Below are 23,811 nucleotides of genomic sequence, written 5' to 3'. Positions count from 1 at the left end.
GTAGAGGAGTGTGGAGGTATAGGGGTTAGAAATGTGTCCCCTGGAGGCAGACCACCTGGGGTTCCAATCCCAGCCTTGTCGCTTAGGCAACTGACTTAACCTCTCTCAGCTTCAGTGTCCTCAGATGTAAATTCGAGTTAATAATCGTGTCTAATTAATTGGACTGCTGTGGGAATTCATTGAAACAATGACTATATTCATTGTCAGGTACTCTGAATACCTACTATGTGCCAGTAGCTGTGTCGGGGTTTTAGACAGAGTCATAAACCAAGCGAGAGAGGTACCTGCCCTTCTGGGGCTTTCCATCTAGAGAAAGAAACAGGCATAAAACAGGCAGTTCCACAAGTAGCCTTTTAGGTATAAACGTGATAACAACTACAAAGAAAACGAGTGTATACCGTGGGCTTGGCATTGTGCAGGGCATAGATTAAGCTCTCAGTAAATTTCGTGATGCTGATGCTGATGCTGATGTACAAAATCAGGAAGGCTGTATAGAAAGGATTGATTGATTCTATCTCCGAAAGCTGTGAAAAGCATTTTGGAAAAGGTGATTACAGAATCTAAGATTTGAGGGATGCATGTTTTCCAAGTGAGTCACTTGCAAAAGAGAATTTACACAGGGAGGGAGGGATGCGGAACGTGGAAGAAGAGGTGGGCATCATGGGGACCTTGTTCAGTGTGCCTTGGGCAGCCAGTGCAGGCAAAGCTTACACTTTGGGGCCGGCCCGGTGGCGCACTGCTACAGTGCACCGCTTGGGAAGCACGGCGGCGCTCCCGCCGAGGGTTCGGATCCCACATACAGACCGGCCGCTCACTGGCTGAGCGAGGCGCAGGAGCAACGCCGAGGGTTGCGATCCCGTAGCCGATCCCGGTCCGGTCCGGGCGCGACACTGAGGGTTGCGATCCATTGCCGGACACGAAAAAAGACAAAAAGAAAAAAAAAAAAAAAAAACAGCTTACACTTTGAAAAATCTTCCTCTGGGTTCCAGCGAAAAGCTAAGCATCAGCCACATCATCCACAGACAGACAGTGGCCAACTACTCAGTAGGTTTAAGAGGGACTCTGAAGCCCTTCAGGCAAAAGTATTCTCCTCCCCGCCTGCCAGGGTTGATGGAAGAGTCTGAAGCTTTTCATTCAAAATTTCAGCCGCTCTGGCATTTAAGCTCAATAATGGAGTAGTTTCTCTTTCTTCTGCTTCTTCGTTTTAAAGGCTCTGGACAGGACGTCGGGGGAGCTAGACCTGCCTTTGCCACGACCCCTCCCTCCCTTGACACCTCACCTCAAGCAAGGGACTTGGCCTGTGCTTCATTATATATTTCAAAAGGAAAAGGAAACAAGATAACTGCTAGTGTCCTTCTAACTCCAAAGTTTAACTTTTTCTGTGTGGGGGGCGCAGCACAGGTCTCTCAGTGCATTATTATGTGACATCAGTAATCCTCAGTAGAGAACCAGGGTATCAGGTAAGGTGCAGTTCGTTATCAGCGAGGCCTGGGATAATGAAACACACGGGGAGGATTTGTCCAGGTTGGGATAAGAAGAAAGGTGCAGCCTGGCCCTGGGCCGCCTGAAGTGAGATTCCCCCCAGGAGGAGCAGCTGGAGGTGCAGGAGGACAACCTGGTGTCTAGTTACCTGGGGTGAGGGTGGGGCAGAAATCCCATCCTCTCCTGAGATCCATAGGTGAATGTTGATCTCTCCCATTGAGGGCTGGTGACCAGACCGTGAGACCCTGGAGATGACAACACCTGTGAGATAAAGATGTCGGCGATTGTAATAAAAATGGCTACGAGGCACTGAGGTGCTGTGCTAAGCACGTGTCCATTTTCTCTGTTCATCTTTACATCCGTCCTGTAGGTTAGGTACCATTATTCTTCCCATTTTATGTACGAGTAAACTAAAGCTTTGAGGTTATATGACTTGCCTAAGGTCACACAGCCAGTGAGTGGCAGAGCTGGGATTCCAACCATGCCTTGATCTACTCCCCAAAGGCCATGCCTCAGCCACCTGACCACCAGGCCCCAGCCCCAGAGGGGAGGAGCCCACTGGCCGAGCCCCTCCCAGGCCTGTGTTGACTCTGACCGTGCTGCGAGACGCAGTGAGCACGACGGATGACAGTGAGGACACTTGCCCCGTGCTTGGGCACAGGGCAGACGGGGCCCTGTTGGAAAAGAAGCTTATTGGGAAGTCTTTGTAAAATGAGCTGTCAGTTCCTCCATCCATGAAATGAGAGGTCTGTGCTCCATGACCCCTAAAAGCCCTTCCAGCTCTGAAATAGCATGAGTTCTGGGTCTGCAGGAACTGGGGCATTACAGTAAGTCCTCCTGCTTGTCCATTTTTTTTTTTTTTTGTCCTTTTTGAGACCGGCCGCACCGCGCTCAGCCAGTGAGTGCTGTGAGCGCACCAGTCATCCCTATATAGGATCCGAACCCGCGGCAGGAGTGCTACTGCGCTCCCAGCACTGCGCTCTCCCGAGTGTGCCACAGGCTCGGCCCCTGCTTGTCCTTTTGTTCCTTCATTGTTGCCTGGCCCAGCGGGAAATGCTCCTGCAGCAACCTAGGCCCAGTGGCTCTGGGAGTTCATCCCCGAGCAGGGTGGAGACCTAGTCTGCTGTGTTGCCTCCAGATCCCTTGTTAATTCATACATTCGACAAACGTTACGTGTCAGTGATTCGTGTGAACCTGTAACTGTAAAGTAACAGATTGATTTGTTTGCCAAACAAGACGGAATGGCCATGTCCAGATGAGCACTGGCCCCTCCCAAGAAGTCACGTTGAGGCCAGTTACAAGACCTCCTGGCAGATTCATCTTATGCTTTATAGAAAGGCTGTGTTTTTGATACCACACAACGCAACCGTTCTGTGCACTCTTCCATTCTCCCTCTTATGCCTAACAACACCCCATAAAGTAAAAGCTTTCTCTCCATTGCAAAGGAGGAGAAAATGGACTCAGAGAAGTTGTGTAACTACACCAAGTTGAGCAGGATGGAAAGTGCCTGGGCTTTGAACTCAAACATATCTGGCTTCAAATTTAATAGCTGAGTAACCTTTAGAAGGTAGGTTAACCTCTCCAAAGCTCCGTTTCTTCATCAGTGAAGTGGGGCCACTTATAATACCTAATTCATAGGGTTATTGCCAGGGCCAAATGAGATGCGACACATAACCTGCCTGACTCAATGCCCGACAGCTCCCTGGGTGTGGAAGCCGCATAATGCAGTGGTTAGAAAGAAGGACTCTGAAGCTCACCTGCCTGGGTCTCTGTCTTGCATCCACAGCGTATCAGTCTGTATCCTCTTGCTTTGGTGTCATCTGTAAAGTGGGAATTACAATAACAGCGACTTCATAGGATTTTATCAACGTTAAACTTTCGAAAATTGCAGTTCCTGCCACATAGTAATCGGTACTAATATTACCACCATTGTGTTTCATCGCTCTTGATGCTCCATCGGGCTATGGAAGGAAGTGGGCAGGCAAGTGCTCTGGGGAAGGAAGGGTCATTGCGTGAAGGGGAACTCATGGGAGGAGATCCAACCTGACTATCAGACAGAGGCTCCTCGTTAAGTCCTTTCCTCCTCAGTTTGGAAACCAGGTTTCATATTCTATTACCTTCTCTTCAAATTGCATGCAGCGCGCATCAAGCAAATGGGGCCTCTGTGATGGCAGAGATCTATCAAGTGACAGAGCTGGACCACGTGGCAGTTATGTTTATTTTTAGAGACTTCATCCTCCAGCTCTTTAAATTAGTGGCAGGGCTCATTTAAGGGACTTTGGTGCATGGCTAGCATTTTCTTCAGGAATGCCAATGTGATACATGTGCACTTGAAATTCTCTAGTGACTGAGGGGACATGTCTTGGCCAAACAGCAGGGAAAGGGACCTGCCTCCATTCCTTTGCCATGCAGCACCACTGCCCACCAGGCTCTTCTGCCAAGCCGTGAGGTTGCCCGGGAACATGATCCAGGGTCTTCTCTCCCTTTTCATCCCCCACGTTCAAGCAGTAGTGGCCAAATCTTTGTGTATAAGGTGTTCTTGGGCCAGCTTTCTGGCTCTCTGCCCACTGCAGCTGCCCTAGTTCAGGTCTCATCTCCTTTCATCTAGACCAGTGATTCTTAGCCTTTAGCCTGCATCAGAATCACCCACAGGGCAGGCTAAAGCAGATTGCTTAGCCCACTCGCAGTTCCTGAGTCAGTAGGTCTGGGGTGGGATTCAAGAATGTGCATTTCTCACAAGTTCTCAGGGGACATTGGTGCTACTGGTCCAGGACCATGCTTTCAGAATCATTGACCTAGACTATTCTAATAGCTTCCTAATGTCATCCACTTATCCCCTCTCAATTCAGAATACATACTGCTGGCAGATGCTCTTATCTTCATCATGGTTCTGATCTTGCCACTCCTTTCCTCAAAATCCACCGTGTCCTTTTCATCCCTTACCCTGCCACACCCAAGCACTGTTCTCTGACATTCACGATCCCATAAGACCTAGACCCACACTGGCTCTCTGGTCATGACACCACCAGGTCATTGTTTATGTATGGGTCTTGTCTTCCCCCATTTGCTGGAAGGGACTGTGTCCACCTCACCCTTGTATCCGAGGCCCGTGGGACGTGTGAGTGCTTGGGAAATGTTTCATGAATGGATAAATGATTGAAGGGAAGCTTAACTAGAGATGGAAATTATTTCTCTGAGAGAATTCAAGCAACTCCTCTGATATAAGAATTTGACCTTGCTATATCTGCCTCCCTGTTGGGAATATGTATATAGTTTATACACAAGCAGTAAAGTCTCTGGTTTGATTTAAATCAAATTAGCACAAGAACTACACAGTGAACTAAGCATCAGGTATGTAGTGAGACAATCCCAACTATAAATCCTGATTCCACCACTGATTGTGTGACCTCGGGCAAGTAAACAGGATCTCAATGGGCCTCAGGATCCTAATCTGTAAAATGGGAATAGTTTCCCACCTACCGCATAGAATTGTTATGAGAAATTAATGAGATACTATAGGTAAGTCACTTGGCACAATGCTTGACATATAACAGGTCCCGAAAAATGATGGTGTTTTTTAATAGTAAGCTTTCCAGGTAAAATAGAGATAGGTGGTTTTTCACAAGAGTTTTAATAAAAAAAGAAGAATTCTATTTTATTTGAGAAATGATAATAGATACAACATTCCTGGATTCTTTTCCCTATTTTAATGAATTAGGGATACACCAAATTCAATTTTTAAAAAATTATCCCAAAGGGACTAGGAAGCTTGATTTATATTTTCTTTACCAGTCACTTTTGTTTCATAATCCTGACATTTCCATTAAAATGCTATTAAGCAGAAACAGGATTTTACAGTATTTGTGATGGCTTCGATCTCAATGTGATAATTAGAATTATCTCCAGTAAAGATACCATTTCTCATTGTTTTATTTCCTCTTATATATCAGCTATATCTTTAGTGCCTTCTTCCAGTTGAGTAAAACCACTTCCCCCTGAATCTGTGGTCTTGAATTAATGAAAATGACATCTGTGGCTATGAAGGCCCTTTTCATCTTAGGTTATTAACTGGGATTCGGGAAGAATGAGAAATGGTAGTCTTCCAGTAAATGCAGCAACCCTTGAAAGAAATGTGAAAGGCTGTCACATAGAAGAGAAAGCAGACTCACTCTAGGTGGCTCTGGGGGCAGGATGGGATGCAGGAGGTGGACACTGGAGGGAGACAGCCTCTAGCATCCGTGGGAAAACCTGTCCAGTCTGACAGGTCCTGGAGGGGTGGGGTCCCCATCACCAGGGCCACCCAATCTAAGACCCCCACCCTGGACAAGGTGCTGATTACATGACCACTGGTGCTAATGTCCCTATCTACCTGGGTTCCAATTTTTTCTCTAAAATGACATCATTGTGAAAATGTTCTGGAACTAAACAGTGGTGATGGTTACACATTGTGAATGTACGAAACGCCACTGAATTGTACACTTTAAAATGGTGACTTTTATGTTGTATATATTTTACACAGTAAAAAAATGTGACATCACTGGACAGAATGAGCTCCAAAGCCACTTCTAGCTGCAACATTTTATTTTATTTTATTTTTTACTTTATTTTATTTTATTTTTGTCTTTTGTCTTTTTCCATGTCCGGCAACGGATCGCAACCTTCAGTGTTGCCCCCGTACCAGACCGGGGACCGGCAACGGGATCGCAACCCTCGGCGTTGCCCCCGCACCTCGCTCAGCCAGTGAGCGGGAACCGGTCCGCAAGTGGGATCCGAACCCTCGGGCGGGAGCACCGCCACTCTTCCCAAGCGGCGCACTTATCCAGTGCGCCACCGGGCCGGCCCCTAGCTGCAACATTTTATGCTTCTGAGAGGGAGCACATCACCCAAAGTACTGATCACTAGATTCTATTTAGTCAAATGACAAGCCAGGTAGACACTAAATATCTAGCTCAGAAAGAATCATTAAATACATTATGGTTCAGGCTTAATACAGAATACCACATCTGAGAAATTATTCTCATGAAAACATACTTAACACCATGGGAAGATAATTGTGATATAAAGGGTAAAAAGAAAGATTTAAAATATATGTAATGTAATCTTAACTAAAATATAGACAGGAAACCAAAACATTAGTCGTGTTTGTCTTTGAGGTGTGAGGTTACAAACGATTTTTACTCTTTTATACATTTCTCAAAATGTCTACCAAAGGCATGAATTACTACTATAATCTAAAAAACAAACAAACAAAAACCTCTTTGAAATAAAAAATAAATAATAGTATTTAGGATTTTGTAATCCTCGATATGAATTATGATGTGCTTTAGAATAACAGGTTGGTAAAACAGAAAGAGCTCTGGATTAGAAGAACTGATGTATAATTCCAGTTCGGCCAAGCCAAAGAGGTGCTACGCCTTGCTGTGCCTCAGTTTCCTCATCTGGAACAGGAGTGTAATAAGCACAGTCTACATCACAGTTGCATGAAGAGCAAATGAGATCACAAACGGGGGACAGCTTTGTAGAGTGGAGAGTTCTCTGAGCTATTTTCATTGTTACCGAGTGTATTTCCAAATCGTCCCTTTAACAAAAACATAATGAGTGCTTATAAAGTCAGCGACTGCCACTTATCCAGTAATTTAAGACCTAATTTCCAGTTAGAGTGTCGCTTTTTTCTCATCTTTCTTCCTATAACCTCAATGGGAAAACATTTCATTGCATCTGAAAAGTAACCACCTGACTTTCATTTGCAGTCTTAAGTTCAAGGTAATGATGACAAAACCGTTGTAGCTGGAGGAGGATTGTATCCCTGTGGGAACATTTGCCTCTCCCAAGGAATCGGGACTCTCTCTGTAGGGGGGAGCATTCATCTCCCCAGAACCCTCCACACTGTTGAACTTTCTGGTTCTGTCCTCTGTCTGTCCTTGCGTTGAGACCAGCTCAAGACCCACTTAGAAGGAGCTGTGCACAGGCCTTCTGGGACTTTTTATTTACACAGGGTGTTCTCTTCCCTAGAGGCTGGCTCCTTGGCCTGGCATGAAGAGAGGACCATTTGGGCAAGGCTGTTAAGCATGTTGCTTCTCTGTCAAACCTCCTTCCCACTTAAAAGGGCTTATGGGGTACAAAGCATCAAAACCTTGACATTTTAACTGAAGCTTATGTTGCCATTAAAAGCAAACTTAGGGCTGACCTGTTAGCTCAGTTGGTTAGAGCACGGTGTTTTAACACCAAAGTCAAGGGTTTGGATCTCTATTACGGCCAGTCGCCATAAAAACAAAACAAAGCAAAAAAGCTTTTCCAGTTTCAACAGATTCAATGAAACATTCCCCAAGCACCTAATACATATCAGGCCCTATAGAAATAGGGCTGAATAAGATGTGGTCTGTGCCTCCAGTGAGCTCACGAAACAGTAAGAGAGACGGCCTGTAAACCAAACCAAGGTGGCCATGGCCAGGGAACCGGTAAGTGAGCCCAGGGAGTGGGAGTGCAGCATGGAAGAGAGTCATCGGTGTGGTCAGGAGACATCTCAGTTTTGAAAGTGAACCAGAAGCGTACCAGGCAGCCAGGGCCAGGGGAGAGCAGACACGAAGACACCAAGGTGGCCCAGCCTTGGGACTGATGGCATGCTTGCTTGGAAATGGAAGCTCTGGGCATGAGGCCATTCGGTAAGGAGAAGGGACTGGCCTTGGTGTTGAGCTCAGTACCATGGGATGTTGTTCTGATTTTCCTGGATCAGTTAGTCTATTGGGCACTATTTACCAACCATGTGTCATGTGCTCAGGTTCTTTCTCAGGAATGGACATGACAGGTGGGACTGGCTCACACCTGGCTCAGCTCTGGGGCAGGACAGGAGCCAGGAAGGGGAGCTGAGCACGAGTGCAAAGAGAGGCATTGGGTGTGGAAGGGAGCTGGGCATCCAGGAGCCCCGAGGCGCTGCTTCCAGGCCAGGCCATGGGTGGCGAGGTGGGAGGGACAGTGTTCAAGGTCTGGAGGGAAACAATTTGCTGGCCAGGCAATGACTGGAAATGAGGAGGGCTGAGAAGAAACAGGAAGGGCCTTGAGCGTCAGAGGAAGAGTACAGATTCGGGAGTCCTAAAGAGGTTTAGCGAGTGAGTGACCTGGCCAGGTTTGCTTTAAAAGAAAGTGATTCGGGTGCCAGTATGGAGGATGGATCTACAGATGGGCAAAGCTGGAGGAAAGGGGCAGGAAGACCTGTTGCTACAGTCCAGGCAAGAGCTGACAAGGCCCAGGCAAGGGCAGAGCAGGCAGTGTTTTCAGGACTAAGGAGGTAGAACTGGCTGTGGAAGCAGAGGGAGGGGAGGGGTTGCCATTTCCTCTGATTTCACCTGCTTGGGTAGCTGGCAGAGGGTGGTGACACTCAAGGGGGTGAAGATTTGGGGTTAGGGAAAATTGTCTGTGTGTCTGGAGGTGAGAAAAGCATTCTGTGCTAGAGGAGAACATTTGAGCATTATTAGCTGCTAGTTTTCTTGAACAGCAGAATAATTTCAGAATAAAATATCTAGACTAAGGAATCACAATGCTATTGATCATTTTTTTTTGCTTGTTTGAATTCCAAATAAAAAAACAGTTAAGCCAGAAAACGTAATTATTCCTATTCCTAGAATTGGGTAACGGATGCATCTTTATAAATCGTTCATTGAACTGTGCCCATGGCTCCTTGCCAACCCTCAATGAGATTTTTATATTTCTTAATTATTCAATTGCTACCCTTAAGTAGGAGTTTGAAATCAAACTCAGACTGCTCCATAGTAGAGTATTGTCTTGAATCATGAGCACAGTGAAGGAAGTTTTCCATACTGGGAAACTGGATGGTAAAATACAGGAAAGATATTTCCAGTCCTGACACTGCCCTGGGTTCAAGTTCTGCCTTTGCTACACACTAGCTAAGTAAGCTTGGGTAGGTCAGTTTTCTGGTGTGTAAAATAAAAGTAGTGATGAATGCCTGCCTCCCAAGTTTGTTGTAAGTCTCAAGTAAAGGGGAACAGGCAAGGGAAAGCCTATATCATTAATTCCTTGTGTGCTTCAGGTCTCAGCAGCTTGAAAAACCATTAGCTGGAAAGGATGATCCTTTGGACAGTGAGTGGACCAGAGCCCCAGACTGCAACGCCAATCCCGAAGCCCACCTGCCCTCTATTTGCCTCAAGCAGGTATTCCCCAAGTATGCAAAGCAGTTCAACTACCTGCGTCTGGTGGACAGAATGGCAAATTTGTTTATCCGCTTCCTGGGAATCAAAGGGACAATGAAGTTGGGACCAACAGGCTTTCGTACCTTCATAAGGTCAGTGAGACCAGCCTCCTCTGGCTTGGGCTTTGGGCTGGGTGGAGTCCAGTCGTACATCTGGCTGGTCAGATCCTCCTGACTGCTCTTGGGAGAATCTGGGGTGCTTTATCAATGCCCTGTTTGAGCTGGCACAGGCCTGGCACATATAAACTCTTGTCTGTTGAATGAATTAATGAATGTTATGGATTTGACAACATTCACAACTCCATGTTCATGGTTAAAAACAATTCTGTTCTTCCTTGTGCTAGGTCCTTAAAACGCATATTGATAATTGCCCCTTAGAGTCAGACAGGCCTCGTGCTTCTTAAACTGAGGTGAATATTCTCCCAGAGGCACGTGGCTATGTGCTGGGCATTTATGAAGTCACAGCAGAGAAACAAGGCACATCTTTCCAAAGTGTCAGTTTCAGGAGGGAAACGTTTAAATAATTCAGTTGATAAATAATTTAACAGATTTGTTCTAATATAAAAATAACATGGTTACATTATAGAATATAATGCAAAATTTGCATGAATTTTAAAGACAGAATAAAGAAATTGTATTTTTGCTGCAGCCTGCAAAGTAAGGAATTGCCACTTAGTTTCCTGAGATTACTCGTTAATTTGCCTCTTCCCTGTGGGACACTTTGGGGCAATACAGGAGCACTTATTAGCTGTGTAACCCTAGGGCAAGTTAATGACCATCCCCGGACCTCAATGACTTCATCCTATAAAATGGGGATGAAGCTACCTGTGCCCTATGATTGTGTGTGTAAGTAAGATTAGTTAAGATTGCATAGAAACATCTAGCATGCGGCAAGTGAATAATAAATGTTAGTTTCTTCTTATAAGTGAAATTATATTTTTATACGTATATACACACCCACACACACACTCATATGTATTTATGCTATACATTAAAAGTGTCCTGCACAAAGTCTGGCACAAAGTAGGTTCCCATTAAGTATGTGCCAAACAAGTGACTCTAGATCCCTTCAACAAATGTGAATTGGCTACAACAGGGAATTGCTCCTTAGCAATTAATTGTAGCATACACTCTTCAAAGAAAGCCTCTGCTAGCACTCAGTGTTACTGTTGTTTTTGTCATTACTGGTTTTAATATTTCTACGTCGCACCTCAAAGTCACACTTTTCACAATTTTATTCACTAAGGCAAATAACTAGAAGTCTTGAGTCAGAAACCATTTTGTCAAAGGCTTTTCTCCAAATAAGTTTTATAAATTCCAACTCTAGCCTTCTGACATTCCTGATAGGCTGGTAAACAGCAGTATTGGCAGGAATTTTTGCCATTTCAGTAAACCTGAAGTAGTATTTGCCTGGTGATTTTGAGAAGGGCTTTGTGTTAGTTTGTGGGGTGGGGTGGGGAAGGAAAGCCCAGTGGAAAGAGCACACAGGGTCAGGCAGGTCTGGCTTCAGGGCCAAGTATATTACTTAGTAGCTGCATGCCTTTAGGCAAATCCCTTATCTTCTCTAAGTCTCGATTCCCTCATCTGCAAAAATGGGAATCATTGTTCCTGCTTTGCAGGATGAGGGGGGAGTTAATACATCATAAAGCACCCAGACTGGTGCCTGGTTCATGGGAGCTGCTTGTTAAATGGGAGTCTTGTGATCGTTGTCTCCATTAGCCAGTGGGAGTTTTCAAAAAAGTCAACAGGCACGTTATTATTTGCCCTGAAAATACTACCTAACTTGATACCTTCTGACTCATTTAGGAATTGCACTTGACTTTCAGTAATAGAATACCCATCTACAAATGGCTTAGTATAGTAGTGAGAGCAATTTTCTTCATATAACAGGAAGTTTGGCAATGGGGGGTTCTAGGGCTGGTTAATGACTCCACAACATGATCAATGTCCCACTTTCTGTCTTTCTGCTAATTCATCCTAAGCATGGCTTCCAGCTTCAGGGTTCCTGAAAGGTGGCTGCTCAAAATCCAGCCATCAGAGTCGAGGTCCAGGTGGTTAGATGGAAGAAGGGAGGAAGAGCAAAGGCTTCCACCAGATGAATTAGATCCCTTTAAGGAGCTTTCCCAAAAGCTGTATCCAATGACTTCCTCTTTCATCTTATTGGCCACTTCCATCTGCATGGGGAGCTGGGAAAAGGCGTTTTTCTAAATGTGCGTACCACTGTCCCATCATAATGAGAAAGAGGAGGAAGAGAACAGATGAGTAAGCAGTCTCTGCCCCTTTGTGATTCTTGGGCTTTAGAACACAGGGAAGTGGCTTAGTGACAGAGGCCACAGGTCACGAGGGTACTTGAGGCACTGTGGAAGCATTCGGGGACCCAAGAGAAAAATGAGGTTGGGCAAGATAGGGTGCTTCTCTCAGCATGTCATGTCCAGGGGCCCAGTCCTTCTGGAATCAATGCAAGAACTTTCTGGGCCCTCCCCACCCTTTGCACTGTTGCACGGAACCCTCAGTTCAAGAACAGAGAGAATGAAGGGGTGGCTCGGCTTCATGTGGACAACACCTTGGGAGCTGCAGGGAACACTGGCCCTGTGAGATCTGTCCTGTCTCCACCTCGTGTTGGAAAGGACTATATCTGGTCAACCTAACAACTCTTCCTGAGCTCCTGGTAGCCACAGGACAGTCAAAGATAAATAACAGAACCCTGCCTGCCCTTAAGGGTCTCTTAGTCTAACAGCACACAGGAACAAATCAGTAAATGCAGTCCTTTGGCAGAGTCACAGAGCAGTGGCTGAGGTCTCCCCAGTGTGGCTGTGTTCAGAAGCTGGAAGTACAGAATTGGGGATGCGTCGTCTGCTTGGTGAAATCAAGGCAGGCCCACAAGGGCAGGCAAGGTTGGGACTGGTAAAGCGGGAGTTTGCCAGGCAGGAAAGGGAGGAACACAGTTCCAGCAGTGGGAAGAGCCTGAAAGTGGATCGCATGTGTGGAAGTCAGAAAAGGTTTATCATCCAGGCTAAGCAGGTGGTGGAAACTGAAACGCTTCCTTTTTACTCCTAATAAGATCCTATCAAAATGTAAGAGAGGCCTGGTCGGTTAACTCACTTGGTTTGAGTGTGATGTTATAACACCAAGGTTAAGGGTTCGGATCCCTTACCAGCCAGCTGCCAACAAAACAAAACAAAACAAAACAAAAAACATGAGAGAGAGGGAGATAGTTGAAAAAAGATGGGTTCCATAAGCATCATGATCTCAGTTGCCCACAGGAGCAGCCAGGAAGCATAATGCAGCACCATGGGCTGGATAGAAAAGGCTGTGGAGGGTGGAGTTGTGGCAATCTGGAGAGCACGTGCCCTGTCCAAATGGGCTTAGTATCACCAGAGCTTGTGACTTTTCAAGAGCAGCTGGACATACTGATTTTTACATAGAATTTCAATGCACATATATAAATGTTGGCAATTCAAAAAAATAATTGTAAACACTGTGTGGGTTCAATCAAAGTGTGACTGCCCATAGTGGCCGTGAGTGGGTGACCTCTGGTGCAAGGGCAAGGAGATACATGTTAAGATGACTGCTGTGTTTATACCCACTCTTGGAAACAGAACAGAGAGTGGTTCTAGTGAAGAAGATTTCTAAAATGCTCACAGGCTGGAACTGGGTGATGTCAAAAATACAGCTGCAAATCTGTCTCTATGTGATAGGCTTTATGAGTTTCTGTCCTTTTGTTCACTATAATTAAGGGCATTTGCATAAGAAACCAATTTTTGTGATGTTAGAGACTGTTAGGTCCTGCAGCCATCGTTCTCAATCTGCAGCTGAACACCATTAGCAGGAGCAAGGGCGAACGTGACGATGGACAACCGTGTCTTCAGGTGGGGACAGGCAGCCCAAGCAGACAGACTCAGACAATGATCCTCTCCTTTCCTCCCTCCCCACCTAACACAGGCCTGTAGCAATTAAGGATGCAGGAAGAAATGGAGAAAATACTGCACAACCACTAATAGATTTTTCCTTTTAAAATGTACCAAGAAATCCCAACAGCAACTTCATGGTAAAAGATGATATTCTCTGCTTTTAGAGATATCAGAGTCTGTTCAGTCTTGCTGGCTAAATTTAACAGCATGCGTTTTCTCTTAACAACTCTGCTCTCTCTCCTTTCCACTTTGGTTTGAATTTTGCTTCATTATGAATTAACGATATTTATGCCATATGTTAAATTGAACCAAGTGCCCTTCTCAGGAACACTTGGAAAAAGACATATTCACTGGCGAGATACACACTCCTTGCAGAGCTCCCACGCAAACGGCAGCCGTTGAACTTGGCTTTCATTTGTGCTGCACACTCTTTCTTTCCAAGTTCCTTGAAGAGAACTAGAGGGAAGAAGAAAATAATAAACATTTCGATTGAATTTATTTTCAGTGTCCATCTCTCACAATGTGCTGCATAGATCAGCAGTTTTCGGAGTGAATTATGCTAATGCCAGTCTGGCCATATTCTGTTTTGCTTTTTTACCAAGAAATGAGAGGTAATGAACCGTCGTTCTCTTGTCTAGACTTAACTCTATCTAACCAGCTTTTTATGTCATTTCCTCAGGAGGCACATAATCATAGCACCTATTACCATGAATTAAGCATTTCTTTTTTTCCTTTTTAAAAAAATTTTTATAATAATTGCTGGGGTGTGGAGGCTTCTCTTTCTCTGAGAAATAAAAATTACCTGATTGAATCTTCAGCTTGACAGCTTTAAGGAAAATGCCTTTTTGCTATTCTCCTTCCATTGGATTACTTATTTGGGGAGCATCCTGTGTAATTCACTAAGGACACTTTCTCCAAATGCATCTTACATCAGAATTTGACATCAGTTTGCATATGCTGCATCTTCTATTATGGCAGCCGGGGAATTAAACAGTTTGCAAAAACTGGGTTTATTTCTAGGAAACGTAGCAGCATCTTTGCACCTTGAGCTTTTGCTTCGTGCAGGGCTGTTCTGCATTGAGATTCCTACTCGTCCCTTTGTGGATTCTGATCTCGGGTCACCTTTTGAATTAAAGGATGGTTTTCTCTCTTTTCCTTTTTTCCTTCCGCTCCCTTCCATCGTAAGAAGATATTAATACGCTTCATAATGGGTAGCTGTGGGGGGTTTTATTCTCTGAGAGGCAACATGATGTGTTAGAATGTTCTAGAATAGAAATGTAAGGGGCTTTGCTTCCCCCCTCTGTCACTACTCTTCAGTGACTTTGAAAATCTCCCCCTTCTATCATGATTCCTTTCCAACAATATTGTGAGATTCTATGCTTGCGATATCAATGGCCTTTAAAAATCCATGCATTTTAAACTGGAATTGTATACTTTTCCCTCTAAATGTTTAAATAATGTCTGTGTGTTTTAATAAATATTGATAATTGTTAGCTTTCACCTTATAGAAACCTCTCCAGGAAAAACAAGCTTCTTTTCTGCACAGAGAAGGATGAACATAAAAGAAATTCCATAAATAGAATTTCATGGAGTGGAAAAAGTTGGTTCCTAAATTTCCCGTGAGATGTCAGTAGTTGTTAAGAGGAAACGGAGATGATCATTTCAAATCTTTCTATACTTGGGCTGCTAATGAATTTGAATGATTTGTGATTCTCTCCCATCATATGTGCCCAAATTCCTTTGATTCTGAAAACAAAAACAAAAACAAACAGAAAAAGCCACATTTCTTCAAGCTGGCTCTACATTGTACAGGAGGGATGGGAACTTCTGCCACTTGCCCATGTGTGCCAGGCACTGAGATAGTGCTTGAAAGAGCCTCGTCCGGTGAGTAGCCTTATTCTCACTATACGAATAAGGAAATTGAGATGCAGAGAGCTTCCATGACTTGCTCAAAACACAGAGCAGAGTCAAGATTCAAACCCATGTTTCTTTGACTCCAAAGCTTGTTATTTCCATGTACATTTCTAGCTTATCCTTTCTTAAGAACGTTTCTGGTTTCTCATGTTACCGTATTTTTTGGACTACTCTTCCGCTGAATAATCTATCCTTCCATTCATTAGTCATTTGAAGGACTGCATCCCAGGGCATAAGGGGAAACTGCTCTCAAGGACTAAGAGCTGTCAAGGCTTCACATTTGACCCCAGACTCTGATCACTTACGTCCTCTGAGAGTGGTATCCAGGACCCATTCAGTTCTGCATTGCTCACTGCCTACACTTAGTGGGCATAGAGTAAAGTCTGTATTGTGTGGATGGATGGATGAAAAATTCATTGCAAAGTCTTGATGTCTTGACTGTTGGAGCCATTTCCTGTTTGAGTCCATTGAGAATGTTGGTGACCATGACAATAAACCTGGGAGAACCTGTCTCCAAGTGACTCTGGTTGTTTTACCCCTAGCCATCAATCCCAAAGCTTCCCAACTGGAGCTCTCTAGAGGCTCCAGGCCTACTGGTCCCTGGCCTGAGACTTTGTGTCTTGGCTCCTGGGTTCCTCCTGTGGCCCTTGGCTGGGCCACCTCCCCACAACTCCCAAACTCACTACTCTATCTGGATGTGGAGACCAGCTGTGTGATCTTGGGCAAGTCATGTCCCTTCTCTTGAGCCTCAGCTTACTCTTCATTGAAATAGGACTAAGAATACCTCCCTCATAGAGTGGATATAAGGATTCAGAGAACAAATGGGCAGGAAAGGGCCTGGCATACAGATGGTGCCCAAGAAATGCCTACAGAATCAAAATTCTTTTGAAGCATTTCCTGTCCACTGCAGCCAGTGCAGATCCTTCCCTCTCAGTCCAGATAGCAGATGTTGCAACCAACTGTATTTGCAGGCATCGCTAGGGAGGATGAGTTACCTTGAAAGGGGATAAATGGAGAACTCTCTTGGTAAATTACAGCTGCTGCTAAAGGTTTGACACTTCTATTTTCTACTTGTCAGAAGAAAATAACTATATACCACTGGTCAGTGTGGTTTCCCTTTTTATACTCCATTAACCCACAGAGCAAACCAAGCAGCACTGTCGTCCTGTGGGATAGCAGGTGGTCCAAAGGACACTGATATGATAATTAGAGAAAACCTGTGGCCGTTCCTAATGAAGCTTTGGAAATTAGCAGTGCAGGTTGTTCGAATACCTTGTGAGAGACTGGAACAATGTCCCCAGCAGAACCCAATAGAGATAGCCATCTTGGTGACAGGTGATGTAAAAAGCTCTGCGTCCACTGACATGTTGTTACTAGGGCTCAATAACTGTGCACTGATGTGCTTTGAAGTCTGCCACAGTGACTTGTGATTGAAGGAGCCCAGGAGGAAGCAGGATGTGAATTAATGGCCTGGGAAATAGGGGAGGGAAGAAAGGAAGGGAGAAGGGAGGGAGGGCAAGCAAGTGCACCCACGTACCAGGAGCACCAGCCTCATCTGGCACCGTGCTGGGCACACTCCTGGCACCATCACTAGGGGTGTGCATGGGCTTGGAGAGGGGGCTCTGAATGCCCAGATCCTGCTTGCCAATCACCTCCCTGTCCTGTTCCTAAGGGAGCTATTCACACAAGGGATAATGATAAATGGGCAATCACAGAACCACTTTGTCATTAGCTGGGGCAATGGAGGTGGATACGTTTGAAAAGTTGAAAGCAGCATTGAATGTAGTTCTGCCAACCTGACAGCTGGCCCAGAGGTCTAGCTTTCAGGACTCCCAGGGCAGATCCAGACTGCCTGGGGACTCACCTCCCAGCACGATCCTGTTCAGGAGGGTAGTGCACCCGGATAAGCCAAGAGCTGCCTCTAGTCTGAACAGAGAGCCTGAGCCCTTGTACTCAGACACTGACCGGTGTGCGCCATTTCTCCAGAATGGGTAGGGTCACTCCCTGAAAGGTCAGCCTCAGGCAGCCTCCAAGGCCAAGATGGTTCTAACTCTGGAAGAGAGAAATGGAAAGGCGGAGACAGATCAGGAAGGGAACTAACAATCACAGTGGGCCTACCACATGCCAGGCACCGTGCCAGGTCCTTGGCACACACTTGCCACCTTAACAATCATGTGGGCAGGTATTACTATGTTCATTTTAGAGAACAGAAAATAAAGGCACAGAAGGTCGCAGTCAATTGCCCATGGTCACACAGCTAGAAAAAGCAGCAGTCAGGATTTCAATCCTGATCTGATGCCCAAATCATGCTGTTTTTCATATACCAGAGTGCGTCCCCACACTTCCAGATGAAAAAAACAGAGATGGGGAGAATTGTAAGCACCCCTCCATGTCTTGGACAGGGAGTATCCTGGCTGAGGTCAAACTGTGAAAACCTGGTTTCTGTGGCCCGTTGGCACCTCAGCAAGAGGAATATCCAGAGCTCAGAGGCCTGCCCCCTCCTTCCTGTCTTTTCCAGCTGAATCCCCCAAAGTCAGGGATGAACTTCAAGGGGCCTCCCCAACAATGCTGTCTCAGCCCACACTAAGAGGTGTGGACCCAGCCTGTGCCATTCTGCACTATAAATCTTGGGCTTAGTGTGACTGATTCCAGGCTTATGTAAAACTTTCAGGTGACAGATTAAGATGGGTGAAGTGCAGAAGCCCTGTCTGTAGATTTGGCCTTGGGGACTCATCTGGTGAACACTTCCAGTAGGGAATTGCTTCTGGACAACTGTGATGGCTTCAGCCTGTGCCGGTGATGTACTGTCATCACTGGGTCATCTGAGCGTAACATCATCAGCAGTCTGGATGCTGGCAGGGAAGGGCAGTGCCACAGGCCCAGCTTTTCTTCCTCGTCCCACAGACTATTCAGTAGGAAGATGAAGATGTCCTCATAGGGTGTGTTTTTGAAATGCGGAATTCTTGTTTCCCTTTTGGAGCAGGCAGGGACCTACATTGCTGGGTAAGGTCAGGCTGATACGCAGTGACTTGTAATAAAGACTACCTGTTTTATAGGTGAGGAAACTGAGGCTCAGGACAGTGAAATAGTTTAACCAGAGCCATGCAGCTTCTTAGTAGCTGAGCCAGGATTCAACTTAAGACTTGCTGTCCTAAGGTGCTGCCTCGGCCAGCCTGGTGGCGCACTGCTACAGTGCGCCGCTTGGGAGCGTGGAGGCGCTCCTGCCGAGGGTTCGGATCCCATGTGGAGACCGGTTCCTGCTCGCTGGCTGAGCGAGGTGTGGGCGCAACACTGAGGGTTGTGATCCCGTTGCCGGTCCCGGTCCGGTACAGGCGTGACACTGAGGGTTGCGATCCGTTGCCGGTCACGAAAAAAGACAAAAAGGAAAAAAAAAATTTTATTTTCTAAGGTGCTGCCTCTTTCCAGCCCATTAGACCTCTATTCAAACAAACGGCTGAACTTACAGGAACCCATGGGATCTAAACTCAACTTAGCCTTCTGGACAACTTTTCTCCCTCATTCCCAGCCATAAACCCTTTAGCAGTCCAGCTTTGGGAAGGGAGGGCATTCCAACAAGGAACACAGCCCAAGCAAAGACATTGTCTTAGTCAGTTAGGGCTGGTCTAACAAAAATACCACAGACTGGGTGGCTTAAACAACACACATGTATTTCTCACAGTTCTGGAGGCTGGGAAGTCCAAGATCCAGGTGCCCATAGGTCTGATGTCTGGGGAGAGCCCGCTTCCTGGTTTGCAGACAGCCACCTTCTCCTTGTATCCTCACCCAGCAGAGAGCAGAGATAGGAAGCAAGCTCTGTCATGTCTCATCTTATAAGGGCACTAATCCCATTCATGAATGCTCCACCTTCATGGCTTGATCACCTCCCAAAGGCCCCACCTCCTAATACCATCACATTGGGGGTTAGGATTTCCACCTATGAATTTTGGGGGAAATAAACATTCAGTCTATAACAGTCATGGAGGCAGGTGCCAGTCCAGCAGTAACACCTCTCCCTTCCCATCTTTGGCAGGAACTGCAAGCTCAGCAGCAGCAGCTTGTCTATGGCTGCCGTGGACATTCTCTACATTGATATCACAAGGAGGTGGAACTCCATGACCCAGGACCAGCGGGACTCAGGTACCTGGTGACTGCCTCCTGGTGGGGGTCCCGGCAAGCACAGGCAGTGCATTTTCTGCTGCTTCTGGTTAAGGTTGTAGGTGAGGGGAAGGAGGAAGAGGATCCTATCAGGTCTAGACATCGTTCCAGGGATTGAGCTGAAATTAAATTCTGGGGCACTGTCAACTCCCAAGGCTGTGCACACCCAAATTCTAATTCCACCATTAGCATTCCTTGCCTTTGCTAAGGCTTTGACTCCATCTACAGCAGGGATGCTCAGTTATTCGTTCACCCATTCGCCCCTCAGCACATATTTACTGAGCATCTGCTGGGCCAGGTCTTGGATAGACTGGAGCGAATAGCTCTTGGTGCTTGCCCTGAAGGAGCTCACTGTAGAGTTGGGAGGCAGATGAGAAAACGACGCTAGTGTGGTGCGGCGCGGGCTAGGATGGAGGGAAACCCGGCACAGGAGCTGCTCATCAAGAGGGCCAGGGAAGACTTCTTGGAGAAGGACGTGTGGGATAAGTGAGTGAACAGTGTTAGGACAGACACCGGCCTTGGCATAGACACATGCAGGAGGGCTGTTGAGCTCAGGCCACCCCTAGTAGCTCAAATGGGCTGGAGCACCAAGGGAAGGGAGTAGAGGTAGAGGTGGGGTTGCAGGATCTGCCAAAGCCTTGAATGCCACACAAAAGAATTTGATCTTGACCTTCTAAGTTAGGTGATGAAGGATTCCGTTAGAAGAATCCACCTTTGGGTGGATAAGTTTCTGACCTTTTTCCTCACAGAAGATGTTTTTCTAAAAAGTTGTGATGACCATAGCTGACATTTGCACAGCTCATCGCAAAACTGTGAAGTCCTTTCATGCATATTCCCTCATTAAATGTCCCCATGAACCAGTGCAGTAGGCGCTATGAGTCTCATTTCACAGATGAGCAAATGTCAACTCAGGCCCCCAAGATCACACAGTCACCACAAGCCACCAGCACCCGGTGCACACGCTTCCCCTCCACTCGGCTGCCCCCCTAATCCCCACCCCTGTGAAAGGGATGTGCAGAGGAGGGGTGCCTCGGGGAGCAGCCTGCTCCTGTAATCTGATGGAGAGGACATGAAGTCAGAGATTGGGAGGTCCAGATTAGAGTTGCCTATGCCATTTCCTACCGATGTCAGCCTGAAAAGTCATTTCACCTCTTAATGTCCTTATCTGTGAAATGGACCAGTAGCACCCGTTCTCAGGGTTGCCCTGAGATCTCACGTAGCCGTGGATACAAAAGCATTTGGAGTCATCGCTGACAGTGCAAGGCAGTTAATCTCATCAGTGGACACCACTTGGGGACAATCCCAGGGTTGGTCTGCCTCACAGCTGCTGCTCCCCTGGAAGATCTGTCCCCCACCCATGTGGGCTGGAAACTTTCCCACCACAGAGACGTGGCAGGTCCTTCCTGCAGTGCGCCGGAGCTCAGGCATCATTTGCTGCTTGGCTTGGTGTTTGGTTATAATGCTACCAGCTACCAGTAGTTGGCTGTTTCGTATATGCCAAGCACTTTGCATGTGCAGCACTGGCTAGGATTCCTCTGGAGGTAGGTATGATTATCTCTGTTGTACAGAGGAGAAAACTGAGTGAAGCTCAGAGACGTGGCTGGTGGGTAAGGTTCAAACATAAAGCCACCTCAGCTCCCCTTCCAGATAGCTTCTCCTACTCGTTTGTCCTGGAGTGAGGTGACCACGGAGCTCTCTCTCACTCCCCTTTCTTTAATTCAAAAAGCAAACTCCCAGGAACACCGGTAGTCACTGAGTCAACAAGGTGAGGGCTTCTATCGCATCTCTGCAGTTGGCAGCTCCGTTACAGCCTTCCCTGGCAACCAGGAGAGGCGTGAGATGGAGCATCTTCGGGAGAAGTAGGCAGATTAATTATCATTTTGAGGACAGAGAGTGCTCATGTGACAATCGAGCAGCAGCACTTTCTGCTGACGCCTTCAGAAAGTGAAGAAGTGTTTGCTCTGTGAGCTGAATGTGGGGAGTCATCACAGGATCCTGTGGAGGGGGCCAGATGAGGGGGTGGGGGTGGCCGTGGAATTATTAAATATTGAAATTGATCAGGAGTAGCAGCAGGAAGCTATTTATCATGTTTTATTGCTTCAAACTCGCATTACCATCTGGCCCATTGTTAATTCTGAGTAGCTTTTCATGTTTTGTTTGCCTGTTAAATTGCTCCCTGTAAGCGAATCCACAGGGGCTGTCCACAATACAGGCTCCGGTGAGGCTGCTGGGGTCTGCCGGGGTCTCTCCACTCTGCTGACCAAGCTCAGGACACAAGAGAAATCCTTATTTTTAGCACATACCGACGAGCGAGGTCAGGGCTGGCATCTGCTGGGCCCTTCACCATACCCCAGCCCCTGAACACGGGGAGCAGCCATCGTTAGTGGTAGCAGCAATTTTGAGATTACCACGTATGTGCATATATCACGGCTAATCCCTACAGCAGGCCTTCGAGGTGGGTAATAGTATCCCATTGTACGGAGGAGAACCATGAAGTATTCCAAGGGCAAACACGACTTGTCTAAAATCTTATAGCCAGTGACTAGCAGTGGCAAGATTTGAGCTCAAGCCCCTGGCCTGCTGGCCCACGGTGCTGTCCCCAATCCAGGGCCACACCAAGCAGTGCTTGCTCACGTGAGTGGCGGGAGATGGAGCGGACAGCAGCGTCCGTGAGGCACAAGGTCAGCTCACGCAGCACAGGGCCTGACTCAAGCCCCTGGCCTGCTGGCCCACGGTGCTGTCCCCAATCCAGGGCCACACCAAGCAGTGCTTGCTCACGTGAGTGGCAGGAGATGGAGCGGACAGCAGCGTCCGTGAGGCACAAGGTCAGCTCACGCAGCACAGGGCCTGCGGGAGGACGGAATGGGAGCGGGGGCGCATGCCTTGTCCAGGCTCCTGTCTCCCCTTCCTTCATCGAGTTTATACTCCTGTTTCCATCACTCCCAAAAGGAAATAACAGGCTCTGGGGGTCTTAGAAGTGGGTCTGGGCACTAAAGCCAGGAGTGGGAAGCCTCTCTGTGCCCATGGTCCCAGGGGCCACAGCTGTCTTGTGACCGGTGCCAGTCGGGGCCCGGTTGTTGCCACCTCTCAGGCTGCTCTGACATCCCTGGTTCTCAAGGTGAAGGAGCATCTGGAGCCAGCCACCTTCATGGGAACATTCAGGAAGCTATTGGATAGCAAAAGAAGAGATTCATGGTCAAGTGGTGGTTCTGTCTTTTGGCAAGTGACAACAGAAAGACCAGAGAGTTTTCCTTCCTTCCCTCCATGCAGAGCCAGGGGATTCTCAGGCCCTCGGTTCCAGTTAAGTCCTGGCGAGAAGTGTGGGTGCCCTGCTGAGGGGACAGCTCTGCCCCTCAGCTCTACCCCAGAGCTGCTGTGGGGTTGACAAGAAGTCTGTGAAAAGCGGTAGGACAGGGCTGTCAGTCTCAAAGAGTGTTCACCCATTCATTCACTCATTCATTCATTCAACACACAGGTAATGCACATTTTACTGGATATTGGGCCATGTGGGGATATAAAGATAAATATTTTTACAGATGCTATCCTACTAAGAAAAAAACATAGAGACCATTTATCATACATTCACTCTGTGCAGAAGGAAAAATGCTTGTTATGAATTATCTCAGTTAATTTTCACATACTCCTCTGAGGTAGGAGTTGTTATTTCCGCCCAATGGATGAGAAATGGGAGGCTTAAAGATGTGAAGTTAAACAGACATGCTGAGCATCAATTACAGTGGGGACCCTGGGATTTGAACCGAGACCAGTCTGACTTCAGAGCCCATTGTCCTTTCCATTATACCCGGTGTCTCTCAGTCACACAAATGCGTACAACGCACAGCTGACAATTGTAACCGGGTGTGATCAGAGCTGTCGTGGGAGAAGCAGCAAAGGAGGCGTGCTGTGAGGGTCTGGAGATAACACATACAGGTACTCAGCATGGTGTGTGACCTAGAAAAGGCACCAACTGTGTGTCCTGCCTCCTGGCCCAGGATGCTGTCCCCAATCCAGAGCCTAACACGTGGCCTAGAACTGCAAAAGCAACTCACCAAATGGCCAGTGAGTGATTGATGAATGGACAAAAGCCAAAATAAAAGACGCCCGCGTCCTCAAAGCAGGGAGTTCTGGATATGAAACCATGGCTTA

The 23,811-nt window shown here is 46.8% G+C and overlaps 1 protein-coding gene across 1 annotated transcript in view; it reads left to right on the top strand.

Annotated features, from left to right (window-relative positions):
- Window positions 1-23,811, top strand: part of LOC103595834 (tubulin polyglutamylase TTLL11-like) — a 74,822-nt gene that overhangs the window by 9,832 nt on the left and 41,179 nt on the right. The window contains exons 2-3 of the mRNA XM_008579340.1: window positions 9,527-9,778; window positions 19,541-19,647. Of these exons, the coding sequence (XP_008577562.1) occupies window positions 9,527-9,778; window positions 19,541-19,647 (359 nt within the window). The remainder of the gene's footprint in view (window positions 1-9,526; window positions 9,779-19,540; window positions 19,648-23,811) is intronic.

The sequence above is a fragment of the Galeopterus variegatus genome, unplaced genomic scaffold (assembly GCF_000696425.1).
Source record: "Galeopterus variegatus unplaced genomic scaffold, G_variegatus-3.0.2 Scaffold1859, whole genome shotgun sequence".
NCBI classification, from domain to species: Eukaryota; Metazoa; Chordata; class Mammalia; order Dermoptera; family Cynocephalidae; genus Galeopterus; species Galeopterus variegatus.
Note: the sequence above shows the minus strand (reverse complement) of the source record. Positions and strands in the feature narration are given on the sequence as shown.